This window comes from Symphalangus syndactylus, chromosome 15, assembly GCF_028878055.3.
Source record: "Symphalangus syndactylus isolate Jambi chromosome 15, NHGRI_mSymSyn1-v2.1_pri, whole genome shotgun sequence".
Lineage (NCBI taxonomy): Eukaryota > Metazoa > Chordata > Mammalia > Primates > Hylobatidae > Symphalangus > Symphalangus syndactylus.
The window spans coordinates 6,943,014-6,962,157 of NC_072437.2; the positions used below are offsets into that span (position 1 = coordinate 6,943,014).

The window sequence follows — 19,144 nt, forward strand, 5'->3', positions numbered from 1 at the left end:
AGTCCCCAGGGCCCTGCCAGTGGGGTGCTGGTGCATCCCAGGGTTCCGCAAAGCATCGCCTCTCCCAGCACCCATCTGTGCTGTCAGGGTCCTTGAACGACACCTGTCATGACGCGGCTTTGCTGTCTCCCTCTCCTATCTTAACGGTTCGTTTTTAAGTTTGTTTCAAACAAAACTGGCTCGGACAACTCCCACGCCCCTTTGCCCAGCATCAGCAGCCGTTAATATTTTCCCTCATCTCTCACTGCACACACACATGCATTCGCACGCACACACAATTGTTTCTGAACCATTTGAGAATAACCTGCCGACCCTGTATCCTCTCACCATAAATATTTCAGATGAAATTCCTCAGAAAAGACAGGCTCTTCTGTAACCACTGTTTGCTTATTCAAAATCGGAATTTAACCTTCAATAATGCTATTATCCAACATAACAGCATCCTGTTGCAATATAAGATACTATATTGTGTTTTTATTATGTGTTAGAAATTGTGCCTACTGTTTCATCAGTTTCCTTTATAATCTATATATTTGTAGCACAAATTCGTGACAGAAGCTCACTAACCCGATACCCTGCATGTCCCACAGGTACTGAGGGGCCCAAGGCAGTTGCCGTAATTAGGCGGCAGGCAAGCGTCCCTGGAACCCTCTGCTGACTTACTCGTGTCTCAGGCCTGGAAGAGCATCCAGCGCTTATGGCCTCAGTCAGCCTGGGATGGACAGTGACCCCATTATCAGTCACAGCCGGCCAGCTAGACACTCCTTCATTGATCACTACCAGTTTACTAGACGCCCCTTTGTGGGTCCCAGCTAAGTCAGTCACATAAAAGATCTTACGTAGGTCACAAAAAGATGTTCAGGTCAAGGCCTTGGGGTATCCTAGCCCAAAAGGCCACATCGATCATTAGCCAGATTTATTTCCAGGAAATACAGATACTCAGGTTCTCCAGCTGATTCATTAGTACAGTCTGAACTATTCCCCACCTAGTTACAAAAAATCAACAGGGAGCAGTTAACAAACACTTGTTCTCGGCTTTACTAGATGGACAGTGACCGTTGCAATGATGCTCAGAAGCTGCTGGGGAGGGGATTGGCCAGATCAGCTCCGCCGCCGCCTGAGGGCCGCTCTCGGCCACCCCACAGGATCCCAGCCGGGCCCCTGGCCTTCCAGGGTTTTTAGAAAGTACTCATCCCTTGGGGTTAGATTTTCTTTTTCATAAATCTAATATTAGATTCTTTAGTAATCTCTTCTCAGCCTTTTGGCTAAGATCAAGTATAGATTTATTTGTAAAATGTTAGGAGCCTCAACTTAAAGGGATCTGTGTTATTTAAAACCAATTTAAAAAAAACTACTAAGAAGGCGAGCTTGCTTCTCTCTCTTTTTTTTTTTGAGATGGAGTTGCACTCTGTCACCCAGGCTGGAGTGAAGTGGCACAATCTCAGCTCACTGCAACCTCTACTTCCCGGTTTCAAGTGATTCTCCTGCCTTAGCCTCCTGAGTAGCTGGGACTACAGGTGCACACCACTGCGCCCAGCTAATTTTTGTTACTTTTAGTAGAGACACGGTTTCACCATGTTGGCCAGACTGGCCTCAAACTCCTGACCTCGTGATCTGCCTGCCTCGGCCTCCCAAAGTACTGAGATTACAGGCGTGAGCCACCGCACCCAGCCCTTCTCTTTTTATAACACTAATTCAGTGGACCCTGCCTGGTCGCCTGGAGCCGGCCACTGAGCCCACGCCTGGCTGGCCTCTGCGCAGAACGCTTCCCGTCATCAGTAGAGCAGTTGGGCCATGGAGGCCACTTATTCGAGGCCTTTGGTTAGACCCTTTCCAGGTCCACACTCTGCTTGGGGACCACATTGCAGGCAGGCGTCTCTCACCCTGCCCGGCCCGGACACTGGCAGGTCCGCGTCTCCAGAAGGGCTCTCGTCCCTCTAGGCTGACCAGCGAGAACCCCAGGAGCCCAAAGGTGCAGCCCCAGTGTCTCTGTCCATGAGCTGTGGAAGGGGCTCTGCCACCGCAGCTGCTAAACAGCCCCTCCCCTCTCCTCGCCTGCCCCAGGGGGTTGCTGGGCACTGGCTACCTAGGGAGGTGTCGCCCTCCCTGACCTTCATGGCTTCAGGGTAAAAGGGGCACAGAACAAGCAGCCATAAAAACAGAAGAGGCTGAGCTGGGCATGGTGGCTCATGCCTGTAATCCCAGCACTTTGGAAGGCTGAGGGGCATGGATCACGAGGTCAGGAGTTCGAAACCAGCCTGGCCAACATGGTGAAACCTCATCTCTAAACAAATACAAAAATTAGCTGGGCGTGGTGGTGGGCCCCTGTAATCCCAGCTACTTGGGAGGCTGTGGCAGAAGAATGGCTTGAACCCGGGAGGCAGAGCTTGCAGTGAGCCAAGATCACGCCACTGCACTCCAGCCTGGGTGACAGAGAGAGACTCCATCTAAAAAAAAACAACAACAACAACAAAAAAGAAGACCCCGCTCAGCGCACTCATGGAGATGTGCAGAGGCACGTGGCCCTGCCCCTGGGAGAGGAACATTGGCACCACAGCAACATGAGCAATTCCACAGGCACGGATGGAGCCACAGCCAGGTTGTGTCCCCCCAGACAGGCCCATAGTGCCCTGAGAGCATATCGGGGAGGCCGGGACTGAGCTGCAGAGGGGAGAGAAGCCGGGGACTGAGCCGCAGAGGGCAGGGAGGCCAGGAGCGAGTCACAGAGGGCAGGGAGGCCGGGGGCAGAGGGCAGGGAGGGTGGGGGCCAAGCTGCCAAGGGGAGGAAGGGTGGGCGGCCCCAGGCTCATCTGAAACGGGGCAGGAAATGGCAGTGCAGGCCTCTGGTGTTGATGGAGGCCCAGGACATGTTTTCTAAGTGCTGTTGGCCAAGGCATCCAAGTGTCCCCGTCAGAAGCATGTGGGGGCTGGTGCAGGGATGTGTGTGACATGGCTGAGGCTGGTCCGTGTTCTGAGCAGGCTCCTGGAACAGCCAGACAGTTGCAGGCCGAGCTGCCACATGAAACCAGCCCTGCCCTTCTCTGAGAGGAGGAAACCGAGGCTGAAGGTGTTCCCTGACCGAGGGCTCTCAGAGCAGGGCCAGGCTCAGGTGAGCCCAGCACAGCCACTGACCAGGCAGAACAGTGACCTCCAGGCCCTGCTGGCCAGAAGGTCCCCAGCAAAGAACCTGCCAACGGACGCTGCTGTCCATGTCAAGGTGGGCCCGGGTGTGTCTCCTGCGCTATGATGGCCTCTAGTCTCACTGTATTTTCAAACGACCTCTCTGGCTGGCCAGAGCCACCAACAACTAAATTAGGAAAGCCGGGCACCCTGCTGTTTATATTGGCCCCTGGGAGGAAGACATTCCATTCCCTGTGGGTTCTGCAGCTCGTCCAAGTGCTGAGGGGACGCCAAGGGAGGCCTGGTCTCGCCCCGCACTGCTGGGTGGGCAGCAGTCACACAGGGCAGCCCAGACTTGGCCAGCACAGCTCTGACCAGGGGCCTTTGCAGGAGGCTTTGAGGGGCGGGGCTGACGGCCCAAGGGGCAGTGCTGGCTCCGGTGCATGAGGACGCATTCACTCAGCAGCAAGGTGTGCAGCAGGGGTGGGAAAGGGCAGGGGGCCCACCTTCGCAGCAAGTGAAGCCCCCGATCACAGCGCGCCTCGGGAGACACACAGAGCCCCGCTCGGGAGTCGCTGAAAGTCCTGGGCCCCCCTCTCAGTCCATGCTGTTCCCCTTTGTGGGGACGCAGAGGTCTGTGCAGGTCACTGTGGGGCTCACAGAGCTAGGCCTCTGGGAAAGGCTCCCTGAGGTGGGGGCATCTGAGCCGGGTTGTGAAGGATGAATAGGAGCTCGTCAGGGAGGCAGCGAGGCTGTTCCAGGCTGAAGGGCACAGCGAGGTTGGACATGGAGTGGGAAAGCAGGGTGGGGGCTGGAGCTGGCAGAAAAGTGGGTGGCGAGGAGAGAAACAGGGCTGTGCAGTGGGTGAACCGAGCCTCCGGGGGGCGCTGCTGGCCGTGGGTGAACCGAGCTCTGCGGGGCACTGTTGGTGGTGGGTGAACTGAGCCTCTGCGGGGCGCTGTTGGCAGTGGGTGAACCGAGTCTCCACGGGAGCTGTTCACCACCCACGGGTCTGCTGCCAGCCTGCCCGGCTGTGCCCAGCGCTGCTCTGGACTCGGGAAAGTAGAGATCAGAACCAACACGGGTCCCGCCCACGGAGGGGCTCTGCTCTAGTGGGGAGCTGGGCAAAAACAGAGGTGACTTGTTTAAAAGTGCACTCGGATCTTAGAAAATTATAGTGCTGTGGACCGGGCGCGGTGGCCCACGCCTGTAATCCCAGCACTTTGGGAGGCCGAGGCGGGCGGATCACGAGGTCAGGAGATCGAGACCATCCTGGCTAACACGTGAAACCGCATCTCTACTAAAAAATACAAAAAATTAGCTGGGCGTGGTGGCGGGCATCTGTAGTCCCAGCTACTTGGGAGGCTGAGGCAGGAGAATGGCGGGAACCTGGGAGGCGGAGCTTGCAGTGAGCCAAGATCGTGCCACTGTACTCCAGCCTGGGAGACAGAGCGAGACTCCATCCCAGGAAAAAAGAAAAAAGAAAATTATAATGCTGTGACAGTAGTCACTCCGGACGTGCCAGCAGCAGCAGCACACACTGAGCCGGGGGCTCCCAGAATCCCCCAACCAGTGAAGCCCAGAGCACAGAACACGCTGAGCCGGGAGTAGACCCCGGAAGAAGGAACCACCCACAGGTTCAAGGAACCCAAAGACAGCAGCACCTCTGGGGCTACCACGAGGGGCGGCAACCAGAGAGGGTGAGCGCAATAGTGGGCGGTGGGCACAGGACCTTGTGATGAGAAGGGGCAGCCCAGAGGGACGGCAGGACAGCAAGGAGCAGGGGAGTGGCCAGGCCAGATCCAGGGAGGAACTTGGTTAATGATGATTGCAAAACACAAAGGCTCTGTGAAGGGGGCTGTGGAATCCCCTCTCGCTCCCGCCCAAGGGTGTCATCCTGAACCGCGGACGCCTCCGACAGCCACAGGTCCATGGCTGAGGCCACCTCAGCAAGGCGGGGCTCACCCCAAAGAAGACTTGCTAGCTCTGGCCGAATCCCCTAATCCTCAGCCGATAAACCCAGAAGAGTATCCTGATCTCTGTGAGTAAAAATGTGTCTCAGATGATCACGCTGCAGGGTGAAAGCCGGCTGTGACAGCTGAAGAGCTGGACCGGGTGGCCAAGTACGTCCTCCACGCTCACCTCTGGTTGCTGGCCAGGTCTTGATGGCACCCTGACCTCATAACTGGTTACAGACTTAGATGTGCCGTGGAAGAGCTAAACTGGATTTTGAGCTACTATGACTCATAAGGAGGACATGCAGCAAGTCCAGCCTATGAGGATCCACTGACACGGCCCCACGACCCGGAACAGGCACTCAGCCTTGACACGGGGCTCCGAGTGTGGGGAGTGGTCCCGTCACCAAGCTGCCCACCACCTGAGGCCACGGCAATGGGAATTTAGAAATCAGCGTGGAGCTCCATCACTCTCTTCATCCAAACTCGCCTCCTAACAAGCAAGGAGGATGAGCTGGTTTAATTCCAGCTCTGTTTTCATCTTTCTATTTGGACGGTGGGGCTCAGAAGCCATCAGCGAGGGATGTGGGAAGGGGTGGATTGACGTCACACGTGGCTGAGCCTGGTGGCCTTTATTCAGATGATCAGAATGTCCCCACAGCAAACAGTCAGCATGGCTGGTTCAGTCATCTGAATGACTCACCTGCAAAGTCATTAAGACGACTGAAACGCCCAGAGAGCGGGGACAAAACCTGTGACAGGCTCTGTGGACAACGGCCTGAGAAGTTCAGCCTCCTCGGGTGAAGGGAGCGCAGCTGTCCACGGGTGGCCGAGTCATAGCAGAGGGAACGTGCCCAGAGACGCCCGGCGGAAGGCAGGTAGGGCCGCTGACCCTGTGATGGCTGGGAGTGCAGCCTTCAGAGGGAGCACGATGCCCCCAGGCTGGTCCCCCAACCCCGAGGTCAGCCTGCTTCTCTGCCCTCCCCATCTCCATGGCGCAGTTGAGGATGTGCCTATCCACTCTGGGTTCAGGGGCGTGTGGCCGGCCTCTGGCTGGGGCAGTTCTGGGGCCGCCCAGGATCACTTTACCAGCCATGGGGACACAGCAGCTCCTTCCTGGGTGGGCTCCGATGACTCAGAACAAGGGCGTGCCTGGCAGCAGGACGCACAGCTGCTCCTTGGATTAGTTTATTTTTACAGTCGTCCTAGCTCGCAGCACACTATGGCCTTGCAGCAGGTTCCGAGTTTAGTTTTCGTGTAAATGTCTCATCCTCAGCAGGTTTGGAAGGAGCGCCGTCTGCCTCAGTGGTTCCGAGTGGGGTCCCCGGACCAACGGCCTCGGAATCACCAGGGACTCGTTAAAATGCAGATTCCCAGGCCCCTCCCCAGACTGTGGATCAGAGGCGTTGGTGGTGTGGCCCCAAAATCCGGATCTCAGCAAGGCCTCTTGATCCACTGATGCCCACCGGGATTTGGGGGCGAACATCACACTCTGCATAAACTCACTGAACCGGGCGAGGGAAGCGTCTCGGGGAGGTGGGAGAAGCGGAGTCCTGTGTTCCATCTGCCACCCTGCCACTCCTCCGTGTGGGGTCCGTTCTGGCCCTGGGTCATTGCGTGCCCACGGCAACATGGCCACGTGGTCATATGGTCAGCCGCTGTCACCTCCTCCATCAGGGCTGCTTGGCAACAGCTTTTAACAAGGAAATCCGTCCATGGCTTCAAAAACAGAGCTCTGTCTTTTGGAAAAATGCAGACAAACACAAAAAGAGAAGTATGTTCACGCATTTCCTTCTGGTCTGTTTTCAGCCTGTCCTGTTCAGCTTCTTTTTTTTTTTTTTTTTTTTTGAGACGGAGTCTCGCTCTGTCGCCCAGGCTGGAGTGCAGTGGTGCAATCTCGGCTCACTGCAAGCTCCGTCTCCAGGGTTCGCGCCATTCTCCTGCCTCAGCCTCCCAAGTAGCTGGGACTACAGGCACCGGCCACCACGCCCGGCTAATTTTTTTTTGTATTTTTAGTAGAGACGGGGTTTCACCATGTTAGCCAGGATGGTCTTGATCTCCTGACCTTGTGATCTGCCAGCCTCGGCCTCCCAAATCACGCTGGGATTACAGGCGTGAGCCACCGTGCCCAGCCTCAGCTTCTTAAAATCAATCGGGTTAGAGTGAGCTTTTCACTTGGCGCCACATCACCAGCCGCGTCCAGCTGCCGACTCTTCTCCCACAAACGTGGACATGCCGTTGTGCGGCCGCCCTGGAGTTCGACATCGAGGATGCTCTAGATTTTTCAGCATGAAAAACAGCACTGTGAAGGCAACTTTTCCTGTAATACTCGAGTCTTTGTTCCTCATCCCTGATGATTTCCTTAGAATGAATGACTAACAGGTGTGACAGCTAAGATTCTGGGTGCGTCTACACAAAATCACCATCTGGGGAGGTCAGAGATGGCTCCACCCCCTGCCACAGATGGGGAGACCTTCCAGCTTTGCTCCTGTGGTCACAGCTGCTCAGAAGCAGAACATCGGACCCAGGCTCAGAAAACACCACCAAATCACAAAGACCCTGTCTCTCCAGCCAGGACCCATTTTGTCCCACCTCTTTGAAAGCTGGGCTGGTGGGAAGGAATCCCTGGTGGACCTGCAGAAAAACATCTCACTGGGAAAGGGCAGCAGCCCCCAGCCTCAGTGGCTCCTCTGAGCCATTTTGAAAGGGGTTCCAGAGACCCAGCCAAGTGATCCCAGCCCTCCTCCCTCCTCTCTGCAGCCCCCTCTTTCCTTCCTCTCTGCAACCCCCTCCTCCCCTCTTTTCAGTAGCCCCGTCTTTCCCTCCTCTCTGCAGCCCCCTCCTCCCTTCCGCTCTGCAGCTCCCTCCTCCCTTCCTCTCTGCAGCCCCCTCCTCCCCTCCTCTCTGCAGCCCCCTCCTCCCCTGCTCCTGGGGGGCGCTGCCCACTGCAGTGCTGGTTCCTGCCCAGGAGCTTGTGAGGAAACTCTTTCCACCTTCTCTGCCCACCCCAAGCCTGAGCGGTTTACTGAATCTTCAGAATCTCTGCTGTAGGGACCCAGGTCCCCGGGATCATGGCAGAATTTAACTATGCTATTAATTTTATCTTTCATACTTCAAGGTAGAGACATACACAGGCCAAACAGAGAATAGACACTTCTTTATACATGCTTTTTTACCTACTGTACAAGCAAAGTATGTTCGTTAAAAATTTTTTTTAATATGTTGCATATGCAAAGCGGTTTTCCAAACGCTTTCACAAAACTGTTCAACGTCAACTCCTCAATGCCCTTAGGAGGAGCATGTGTCAGAAGTTCCTGCCATTTAACAGGAAACAGTGACCCAGAAAAGCTTTCGCATCCCTGACAACCCCGAATTAACAGCAGGGACAGCCCAGAAACCACAGCTCCTGGCTCCTAATCTCTTTTTCTCCCTACCAGACTTTTGGGGCCCCTGAAAAGGTGGGATTGCCCCGTGACAAATGTTCTATAGAGTCATCTTGGAAAAAAATGATGATGAAGTAAGTGATGATTCCTTTTTTTCTGCAGCTGGAAGAGCAGCAAGACCTGCAGTGACGTCATGTCTGTGGACGCCCAAACCCTAAAGAAGAAGATGGGCAAGCTGGCCTGTGACCCGGCCGCCCACTCCATCCTCAGCAGCCTGCTGCTCTATGTCACGGGCTACGCAGACCGGCCCCTGGGGACAGAGGCCGGGGAGAGCAGGCCCAGCCACCAGCCCCAGACCCAGGAGGCCACCCAGCGGCCCACGCGCTTCCAGCTCCTGCAGGCCAAGTTCCTGGGCACTGGCCGGGAGCGCTACCTCAAGAGGACCCGGGAGGTGGGCCGGCTGATCTCCAAGGACAAGCAGGGGCTGGGTGGGGGCCTCGTGGGTGCCACCATCAACAAGCTCCTGGAGAAGACCAAGGAGCCGGCCCCAAAGCCCTGCCTCAGCGAGAAGCCCCGCTGGGGCCACCCGGCTGGGAAGAGCACCGTGAAAAACGTCCTGAAGATATTCTTGGCCGCCGAGGAGAAGGAGGCGAAGGAGAAAGAAGTGCGCGAGAAGCCCCCTGCAGAGCGGCCCAAAGCCGCCAGGGGCCTCTTGCCGAAGATCATGGGCAAGAGCTCGGTGCTGTCCAAGCTGCGGGAGAAGTTCGAGCAGAACAGCTGCCTGTGCTCCGAGGCCAGTGCGCTGAGGCTGCACACGCAGGAGAGGAAGAAGAGGAACCTGCAGAGGAAGAGGATGCACCGGCCAGAGGTACGCGTGCTGCACACGGCCACCATGGCCAGCACCTGCGTCAGGATGCCCCCTGTCCGCTTTCTAGCCTGCACGGCTGAGCCCCTACCGGCCCTCAGCATCGCCACCATCGTCTGTGGCCCCAGGAGCTGGCTGTCCCACTGCACCAAAATCAGCCACTTGGAGGCAAGGCGTCCACCCAGAGGAGAAGCCAGCGTGTGCCCTAGTGCCAGGGAGATGGGGCCCAGTGGGAACAAAGCAGTGGGAAAGGGGCCTTTGGAGGAGGAGCCCCAAAGACAGCCAAGGCCCTCGAAGCCCGTGACACCCCAGGTGATGGCTCAGAGGGACGGCCATGCTGTCCCCTCGCTGGCCCCCTCTTGTGCTCCCTGCACAGGTGGAGTCCTTCCTGGCCTTGTGCCTGCATCATCCCCACTGGGACCGGCCAGCCCGTGGGGCACCAGATCAGCCAGAGGTGACGGAACGGCAGACCCCACCGCAGAGAGCACCGCAGGAGGTGTCCAGGAGGTGAGGGGAGCCAGACTCACGTGGTCTCCTGGGCCCCCAGGCGAGAGTGCAGGGGACGGCCCTGAAATCACCATGACTGTTTGCAGTTCAGAGGATGAAAGGGAAGATGTAGGCTTCCCAGACCCAGGGAGAGACCCCCTCTTTGCCACCCAGAAGTATTTCGCAGAACAGAAAGTGCCGGAGCACATCCCACCCCTGAACGCTCAATCGGTCCAGGCTGCTCGGAGAACACAGCCTGCCACGGAGCCTCCACAGATAACTGTCCAAATCCCAGTTGTCCATGAAATGCCAGCCCCTCCCACCAGGCTGCAAAATACGTCAAGTGGTGAAAACAAACCTTCTTGTATTTTCGGAGGAGAGAATGTGGTTGAAAATGCACACACGGAATTTCCCACTGTGACTGAGAACAGAAGGGGTCACCGAGCCCCAGTGGAACTGAGCAAGCTTTCAGGGATGCAGGCAGGACTCGGGGCCTCTTCACCGCAGGGGCCACGAGCAGCTCCGCATCCTGCAGCAGCAAGAGGGGCTGTGGGTGCTGACCACAGTGTCCCAGAGACACTTCTGACACAGAGACTCCAGACAGATCCTGCTGGCAGGAAGGAAAACAAAGGCAGCTTTGAGAATTCACACGGTCCCAGGAATCCTGACGATATTTCAGGAGAGAGGAACTCTGAGTTCAGAGATGAGAAGCATCCGTTGCCGGAATCTAATGAAATATCAACGCAGAACAAGGGCTCTGCAACAAATTATCCTGCAGCCTCACAAAACCTTCTGAGGGGAAACACCAGCCATGCCTCCAGCAGCCAGCAGGTGCCGTCCCCCACCGGGAGAAAGCCAACAGGAGCCCCCACGTCGCTGGCGGCATCATCCAAGGGGCGTACGGGGCCTGAGGGTGTCACCCCGATGGGCACGACTGTGCCCGGCACGCTGGAGGAATGCAGAAGGCCGCCGCTGATAGAGTCTTCTCAGCCCCTGAAGGCTGCCAACGAAATCACCAGCCATGATGTTCGCAAGAACCCACTGTCCTCATTAAATGAACAACCCAAACCAGGTATGAAAGCCTGTGGGGCGATGGCAGCTGCAGGGAGCGTTGCGAGCCGCACCACACCTGCACCAGCGCCAGGCAGCACCCAGAGCCCTGGAGACCGCACAGCGGGAGAGCCAGAGACGCGGGGCCAGGGGGGAAGCAGAGCCGTGTCCGAAAGCCATCCCAGAGGCGAGGCTCTCCCTCAAGACCCTCATAGCCACGGCCTCCTGGCCCCCCGGGGATCCTCAGAGCCCAAGAGTGGAGCAGCAGGGAGTAGCCTCCTGAGAGGCGTGGCCCTTGTCCAGCACCCAGAGGACATTGCGGCCCTCGCCCGGCACCCAGAGGGCATTGCGGCCCTCGCCCGGCACCCAGAGGGCATTGCGGCCCTCGCCCGGCACCCAGAGGACATTGCGGCCCTCGCCCGGCACCCAGAGGCGCCCCAATTACACATTTCAAACACGTTGGCAGCCAGCAGACATACGGCAGCTGTGGGAGGCAGAAAAGATGTGGCTGTGGAAGGAAACCTTTTGGGTTTCAGCACAAAGTCTGGCATTCCTGCTTCTGATCATTCTACGCCACAGGCAAGGAGCGTAGCAGAGTCCCCCAGCTATGGCCCTGGACTCCCGCCGTCGCCTCCTGAGAACCCACAGGCAAAGGGCAGGGAGGGCATCAGGTCTCCCTGTGGGGCGGAGCCTGACCATCTGCTTCCCGCGGTGCCTCCCGCGGAGGTGGACATGGGGTGGGTAGGTGGCACCCACCAGCGGGGCCCTCCCCATCTACAGGCACACCTGCCCCCTACTGCTGGTGACACACAGGCAAAGCTCCGGGCTAGTGTCCCCGAGCCTAGGACACAGGCAGGTGAATCCCAGGAGCGTCCCCTGACACAGGCGGACCTGGGGAGGCAACAGAGTCACCAGGCACAGGAGGAGACCCCCCAGCCCGGGGGTGTGGGGAAGAGGGTGGCGCCGTTGGGCCCGAAGGTTGTGCTGAACCCAGCAAAAGAGCCTCAGACACGGTGGGCACAGGATCTGGCCGGGGACAAAGGGATGGCCATTGGGGTTGGGGGTGCCTGCCAGTGCAGTGACCAAGGTCAGCAGCATCTGCAGGGACCCTGGGAGGAGCAGGGGAGGAGCACGGCGTGGGGAGAGGGCACCAGGGCTGCCAAGAACCCAGCTGTGCCTCCAGGGGACCCTAAGGGGCTGGGAAGCCCGGCGGCCCAGGGACAGGCCCCGAAACAGTTTCAGAAATGGGCCCAGGGACAGGTTCAGGGACACGTTGAAGAACAGGCCCAGTGGCAGGCCCAGATAGAGGCCCAGGGGCAGGCACAGGAGCAGGCTCAGGGCGGGACCCAGGGACAGGTTCAGAGACAGGCCCCGAAACAGGTTCAGAAATGGGCCCAGGGACAGGTTCAGGGACACGCTCAAGAACAGGCCCAGTGGCAGGCCCAGATAGAGGCCCAGGGGCAGGCACAGGAACAGGCTCAGGGCGGGACCCAGGGACAGGTTCAGGGACAGGCCCAGAAATGGGCTCAGGGGCAGATTCAGGGACACGCCCAGAAACAAGGACAGGTTCAGAAATGGGCCCAGGAAGAGGCTCAGGGACAGGCCCAGTGGCAGACCCAGTGGCAGACCCAGATAAAGGCCCAGAAACGGGCTCAGGAACAGACCCAGAAAGGGGCTCAGGAACGGGCTCAGGGTCAGGCCCAGATAGAGGCCCAGGGTCAGGCCCAGATAGAGGCCCAGGGTCAGGCCCAGACAGAGGCTCAGGGTCAGGCCCAGACAGAGGCTCAGGGTCAGGCCCAGATAGAGGCTCAGGGTCAGGCCCAGATAGAGGCTCAGGGTCAGGTTCAGATAGAGGCTCAGGGTCAGGCCCAGATAGAGGCTCAGGGTCAGGCCCAGATAGAGGCTCAGGGTCAGGCCCAGAAAGGAGCTCAGGAACGGGCTTGGGATCAGGGTCGGGAACAGGCGTTGACAAGTGGGATGGCGCCTCGGGCCTGGGAGCAGCCCATTAGTGGCACAGCTGAGGGAGTGGATGCTGCTGGCAGGAGTGGGGGGTCCAGAAGCCCAGCCCCCAGGGATGGTGGACAGTCGGGGGGCAGTGGCCTGGGGGAGCCCAGCGCCGGGCACCCACCGCCAGGAAGCCGCCCCTTCAGGGGCAAGAGTGTTGCCACCTCTCCCCTGGGGCTGGGAAAGAGCCCAGCTGAACCCACGCCCGAGTCTGGGGGCTGCGGGACTCCCCAGGCCCCAGCCCAGGAGGGGCCCCCAGACCACCCTGGGGCTGAGAGGGCCCCGCAGGACAGGATGGAGGCATCGGAGCCTGAGTGTCGTGGGAGGTCCAGGCGCCTGGCCAAGTACAAAGCCCAGAGCTTCCGTGACCAGAGGGCCTTCGATTTGTCCTTCAGACCAATGAGTGTCAGGGCCAGCGACACGTCTGAGCTCCCAAAGTGAGGCCCTGAGTCCACACCGTGGCTCGCCCAGCACTGTGACATTCGCCCATCGAGGGACTTCAGGCATTTTCCTGCCTCCAAATGCGTCTTGGAGCATCCCCTACAGAGACGCCTGTTTCCATAATTTTCTTTCCCTTCTTCACAAGCTGACCTTGGGAGGATTGAGCTACATGTGGATCAGGTCCCTGTCACCCCACAGAGCCAAGAGGCCATGGGGGTGGGAGGTGCGGGCCTGTGGCCTCACCAGCCCCTCGGGATTCTTTGTGTCTTCACTCGAGGGCGCCGGCTCACCTCTCTCTCACACAGCCTGCAGCGTGGAGCTCACACCTCCCACATGGCACGGTGTGTGTGTCTCCTTGGATCTGCAGGATGCTGGCACTTTGGGACGCCTCCCCAGCTCTCATAGGGCCACCTCCCACTGCTCCCTGCCCGCACCCCGCCATGCCCTGTTCTGACGTGGCTGCATGGCACCCACCATCCATGGGCCCAAAGTGATGCACATCGCCCCACCCCCATGTCTCGAAAGAAAGGGCAGAGCTTCCTCCAGCCTCAGACGCCCAGGCGGGTGCCGGGTGCTGTGTGGCTGCTGGGCCATGTGGTGGTCACCAGAGGGTGTGGGGGCGCTGGGATCCCAGGCCAGAACCAGCTCATCCGGAGGAAGAGGCCTCAGGAAATGCTCACGTTAAGTTCTGAGAAAGGGACAGTGCGGAGCCCTGGGAAGCCAGGATCCCAAGGAAGCTTCGTCTGGAAACTGGGTGCTGGGAGAATGAATGGGAGCCCGCCCGCCCTTCCCTGCAGTCCCTGTGGGTGGCGCCACTGGTGCCGGTGACCTGAGAGCCTCGCTCTCTGTCCTCCATCCTCCTGAACAGCATAGAAGGGTTTCCTGTCCTGGCCTGAGGCGGCCCACGACTCCGGCCTTGTTCAGGTACTGAGGTAGTGCATTTTCAGGCTGGAGTATTTGAATGCTGTCTAGAGGCACAAGAAGGAAATCAAAGCCACCTGTGGTCACATTGCCTCGAGATGGTTTTTGTTGCTACTCTGGACTATTTTTTAGGCTCTTCCTCCATGCATCTATTTTAAAGCACATTCTTCCCCATGATGGAGCCATGCACCTCCGTGTCGCGATCCATCATCCCAGGCCACTCGGTGGCCTCTGAAACCCTGACCCGTGAGGCCACATGGCTGCCTGAGTGGCCCCGGAGCAGCTGGATTTTTAGCGTGAACTGATGCAGCCTGTCGCTCTACGGCCCTGCACCCTCGTTTTTGGTGGTGCCCTCCCTGTGGAAAGTTAATTCCTGCTTTTTGAAGGTGTCTTGGCATCTTCTGCCTTTGCTACTGAGCAGTTTCCTGAAACAGCCCTACGCGTTCGCAAAGGCGCTTTGGTGTCTGCTGCGAGCACCTCTGTTTTCTGACTCGATGTTCCTTTAGAGGAAGGCGTTTTCCAGTGTCGGGTCTGAGAGGGCATTTAGCAGGCGCGTCCTACCCGTGGCAAGGCTGGGGTCTCCCCTACTAGGGAAGGCCCACCCCGGCAGACACCAGTGGCTTTGGCTCTGCAGCGCCAAGGAGGCGGCATGACGTCATGCTCCAGGGAGCATACAGGTTTCCTTCCAGTTGAACAATTAACTTCAGATCCAGCAGGTTTGACCCACCCTCACCTGCTAGGACATGCGAGTGCTGCTGTCTGGAAGCAGGGCCGGGCTGTGCTGAGCTCTGAGGGGCCGGTCCCCACAGCTCCCCTCACAGGGCACCCGGAGCCTCCTCTATAAATCAGGGGTCCATGCTCCCAGCCCACTTTGAGGGGTTTCTGCTTGGTGCGTGGGTTCTACGTGTGAGTTGCTGTGTGTGGAGGCTCCTGAGTGCCGGGTGCCCCTGCGTGTGTGGGTCCCAGGGCAGCCCAGCTGCACACAGGACGGTCCGGGGGTCTGGGTGGGGGCAGAGTTGAGCATGGCATGTACTTGGCCACAGAAGTCTTGCTGTGGTGCCGCTGGACCCCTGCTAGGAGGACAGGGTCCCCTCTCTCATGAAGCACATGGACCTCCAGAGTCCCTGCCCCTGCAGTCTTGGGAGCCTGCAGTTGGGGCTGAAGTTGGCCTCTCGGAGCCACCCAACCGGAGAGGCCCATGAGAGAGGAGCTCAGGGGTCCAGCAGAGGCTGACAGAGTGGCCTCTTTGTCCTGCTGGCGGCCCCTGCTCATGCCTGGGGCGTCCTCCCTGGAGCTGGGGGAGCTCAGGGACCCCCAGGTTTGTGTGGCTACCCTTGCCACTCCAGGCACAGTGGTGCAGCCCTCACTCTTTACCTATTTGGAATTTGAGGCAATGAGTGGCAAGAACGTGATGACGGACACAGGAGGTAAAAATATGTTCACTGGCTGTTCCCTTTAGAAATAAGAAGTGGTGGGACTTGCGTTGCTATTTTTAAATAGACCAGAGAGTGCACTGGAGAAGGCATTGAGTGGTTTTATTTTAAGTGGTGGAAAAAAAATGATGAGAATCTCCTCCAGATGACAGCTCTGGAAGTGTCGTGCCTGAACCCCTCTCAAGTCTGGCGGGCACAGAGTCTGTGAGCGGCCAGGAGGCCACCTGCTCAACTGTCCTGTCCTCTCAGTGTGCCAGATGCAGCCCAGCGTGACACTGCCCTCAGCTCAAAATCACCACAGCTACTCTGTGTGCAGGAAAAAACTGCCAGTGACTTCATGAGGATTTGAGAGCGGTCCGTACATTCACACTAAGCTGAGACAGGGCAGGTTAGAAGATAGCGCGGGGAAATACTCACACTGCAGATACGACCATCACTTCCACATGGCTAAGGCCCACACCCTCCCGGGGTGAAATTACTATAGCAGAAGAATGGTGTGCTAACCACCCCCGCGGGCATTTTAAATAAAACCCAAAGTTTTTGTTTTTTTGTTTTTTTGTTTTTTAAAAAAAAAAAAGAAAAGAAAGAAGCTGGGCGCGGTGGCTCACGCCTGTAATCCCAGCATTTTGGGAGGCCGAGGCAGGCGGATCACGAGGTCAGGAGATCAAGACCATCCTGGCTAACACAGTGAAACCCCGTCTCTACTAAAAATACAAAAATTAGCCAGGCGTGGTGGTGTGCACCTGTAGTCCCAGCTACTCGGGAGCCTGAGGCAGGAGAATGGCGTGAACCCAGGAGGTGGAGCTTGCAGTGAGCCGAGATTGCGCCACACTACAGCCTGGGTGACAGAGCGAGACTCTGTCAAAAAAAAAAAAAAAAAAGAAAACAGGATATTTATTTTAGCTTCTTAGTTAACATCACTAATTTTGTGTATTTGAGCGACTCGTTGACTGCCTCCTCCCTGCAGTTTTTTACGGTTCCTCCGGCTGTTGACAGGCCCGCTGTGAGCCGCAGGTCTGTGGGTGCAAGTGACAACAGCCGGCCGGGAGGCGGTGCGCTCAGGCGGCGGGAAGGTCCCGAGACGGCTACGAGAATGTTCAGGACACTCGCTCAGGGAGGGTCGTTGTCTAGGATTTTACAAGCTCAGCACCACCTCCTTATTCTGTTCTCAGGGTATCTCTGCTGTTGAAGTTACGGTCTTTCGGTTATGTATTAGGCTACAGCTATTTATTAAATTTTTTCTTGTTCGTATTCTTCTTTGTATATAAACAACCCTAAAATGGGTTAGTCAGAAAAAACTACTAAATGTCATTTGTTGTATTCTCTCTGTATTTTTACTAACATCATTCAGCTGGAAATAATTTCAAAAAGAAATAAAATACCTTTCCCATTACAAATCTCTTCCTTGCATTGTTGAAGCAGCTGCATAAATGAGGTAGGACTCAGGCCTGGGGCGAGGGGCAGACCCCCCATCGGGTAAACGTGGCCAGCCTGGGGCAGTGATCCTGGGCAGGAGGGAGGGTCTGGGGCAAGGCCCCAAGTGGGAGGAGAACCCCTTAGGGTATGCTTAGAGAAACACGGCCATGCGCTCCCCAGACCCTCTCTCGGTCCAGTCAAGACTGTGCCGGCCTCGGAGCAAGACCCAGGGAGTTGGACTTCGGCCACTGCACCTGGGCCGCGGGGGCCAAAGAGCTGGGGTGTCCTCTGGGCCACGGAGGGAGACTGGACAGAAGGGAGGAAGGGAGTATGGGTGCAACAGGCCCAGCAGGCCTGTGAGACACCCTCTTCCCTCCAGCAGCTCCACAACTCTGTGTGCAGGAGAACTTTGTGAGTGACTTTTCATGAGGATTTAACAGCGAGTGGTTTAAGCTCACACCAGACCTAGCTGGGAATGCCTGCATTCTGAACCACTGCTGTGCCCGTGGGTGGCATGGGTTCTTGGCATCTGGTGAGGAGAAAAGCTTGTTCCACTGAAACAAGCTGATGCCTCGTGTACTGGCCCAGCAGCCAAGGCTTTGGGATGGTGCAGGCACCTCTTGTCCTGAAAGAAAACCCCTGTCAATTAAGCTATGATGCAGGCTTTCATTAGAACTTTTATTTTATTTTATTTTATTTTATTTATTTATTTTGCGATGGAGTCTCGCTCTGTCACCGAGGCTGGAGTGCAGTGGCCTAATCTCTGCTCACTGCAAGCTCTGCCTCCCGGGTTCATGCCACTCTCCTGCCTCAGCCTCCTGAGTAGCTGGGACTACAGGCGCCCGCCACCACGCCTGGCTAATTTTTTGTATTTTTAGTAGAGACGGAATTTCAGCGTGTTAGCCAGGATGGTCTCGATCTCCTGACCTCGTGATCCACCCGCCTCGGCCTCCCAAAGTGCTGGGATTACAGGTGTGTGCCTCCGCGCCCAGCTAGAACTTTTATTTTCAAAGCACTTATTGAAGGCATCTGTGAGACTGGTGTACATAGAAGTCTGATCAAACCCTATTCTTGGGATATTGTTATAAGCTTGGGATAGACAAAGGTATCCCTAAACAGGAGAAAAAGCCCCAGCCACAAAAGGAAGTACCTGTACATTTGTCTGTTTGAGCTTCGGTGCATTTGCTGAATCTTTATGGCCGCCACGGATTTTTGACAGGAATGGATGTCACATAGCCCGGGAAGCCGAGGACTGAGCAGCTGAGCAGTGCACGTCGTTTCTCTGACAGTGGGAGGACTGGCCTGGCTCAGGTCCACAGCTCCAGGTGGTGCCTGGGAAGCCACTGGAAGGCACAGGAGCCTATTAGAAGACCCATTTGTGCACCCCCAAACTCCTGAAAGTGCTAAGGCATCTTCTCCTAGAAGAACAAAGGAGGCCAAGTGGGGAGTGAAGGAAACAGTGTCTACAGTGGTCCGTTTCCAAGACAAAGTGCCTTGAATCGGCTTAGGTCAGCAAACTACAGAAGAAACAGGATGTCCTAGGCCCCCGCCTGGATCACCAGTGCCTGCTTGTCGGCTTCCCCTTCTCCCTCCCTTGCCCCTGACCCTTAGGTGCTCTCACCCGAACTAAAAAGTTTAGTCTAAGATAAAAGTTTACTAGCCCGCAAAATAGCTGTCTTTGTCTGTTCTTATCAGCCTGCCCAGCTACTTAGGTCATAAGTCAAATACTTGAAGAGCCCCTGGGCTGACTGGGATTGCAATGCATTGTGGGCTGCAACAAAATGCAGCAGGACACCCCTAAAAAAAACACCTACAGCCCCTGCCCAACAACCAATAGGTGATGTCCCAGAAGACAGTGACCCCAGAGTACTCAGCCTGTGAGGAACCGGGGGAGGGACCTGTGCACTAGGGGATAAATTATTTGTTGAAACTGTACTGGGTGTGGCTGCCCATCAGACACCCGATCTTGCAAGACCATCATTAAAAGTCTCACTTTCAGCAGGGCATGGTGGCTCATGCCTGTAATCCCAGCACTTTGGGAGGCTGAGGCAGGTGGATCACAAGGTCAGG

At 57.1% G+C, this 19,144-nt stretch overlaps 1 protein-coding gene across 1 annotated transcript in view; it reads left to right on the forward strand.

The window, feature by feature from the left end:
- ADPRHL1 (ADP-ribosylhydrolase like 1) overlaps positions 1 to 17,041 on the forward strand; it is a 51,899-nt gene extending 34,858 nt beyond the window's left edge. Inside the window, exon 8 of the mRNA XM_063618531.1 lies at positions 8,621 to 17,041. Coding sequence (XP_063474601.1) covers positions 8,621 to 13,304 — 4,684 coding nt within the window. The 3' untranslated portion in view covers positions 13,305 to 17,041. The remainder of the gene's footprint in view (positions 1 to 8,620) is intronic.
- The last annotated feature ends 2,103 nt before the right edge of the window (positions 17,042 to 19,144 follow it).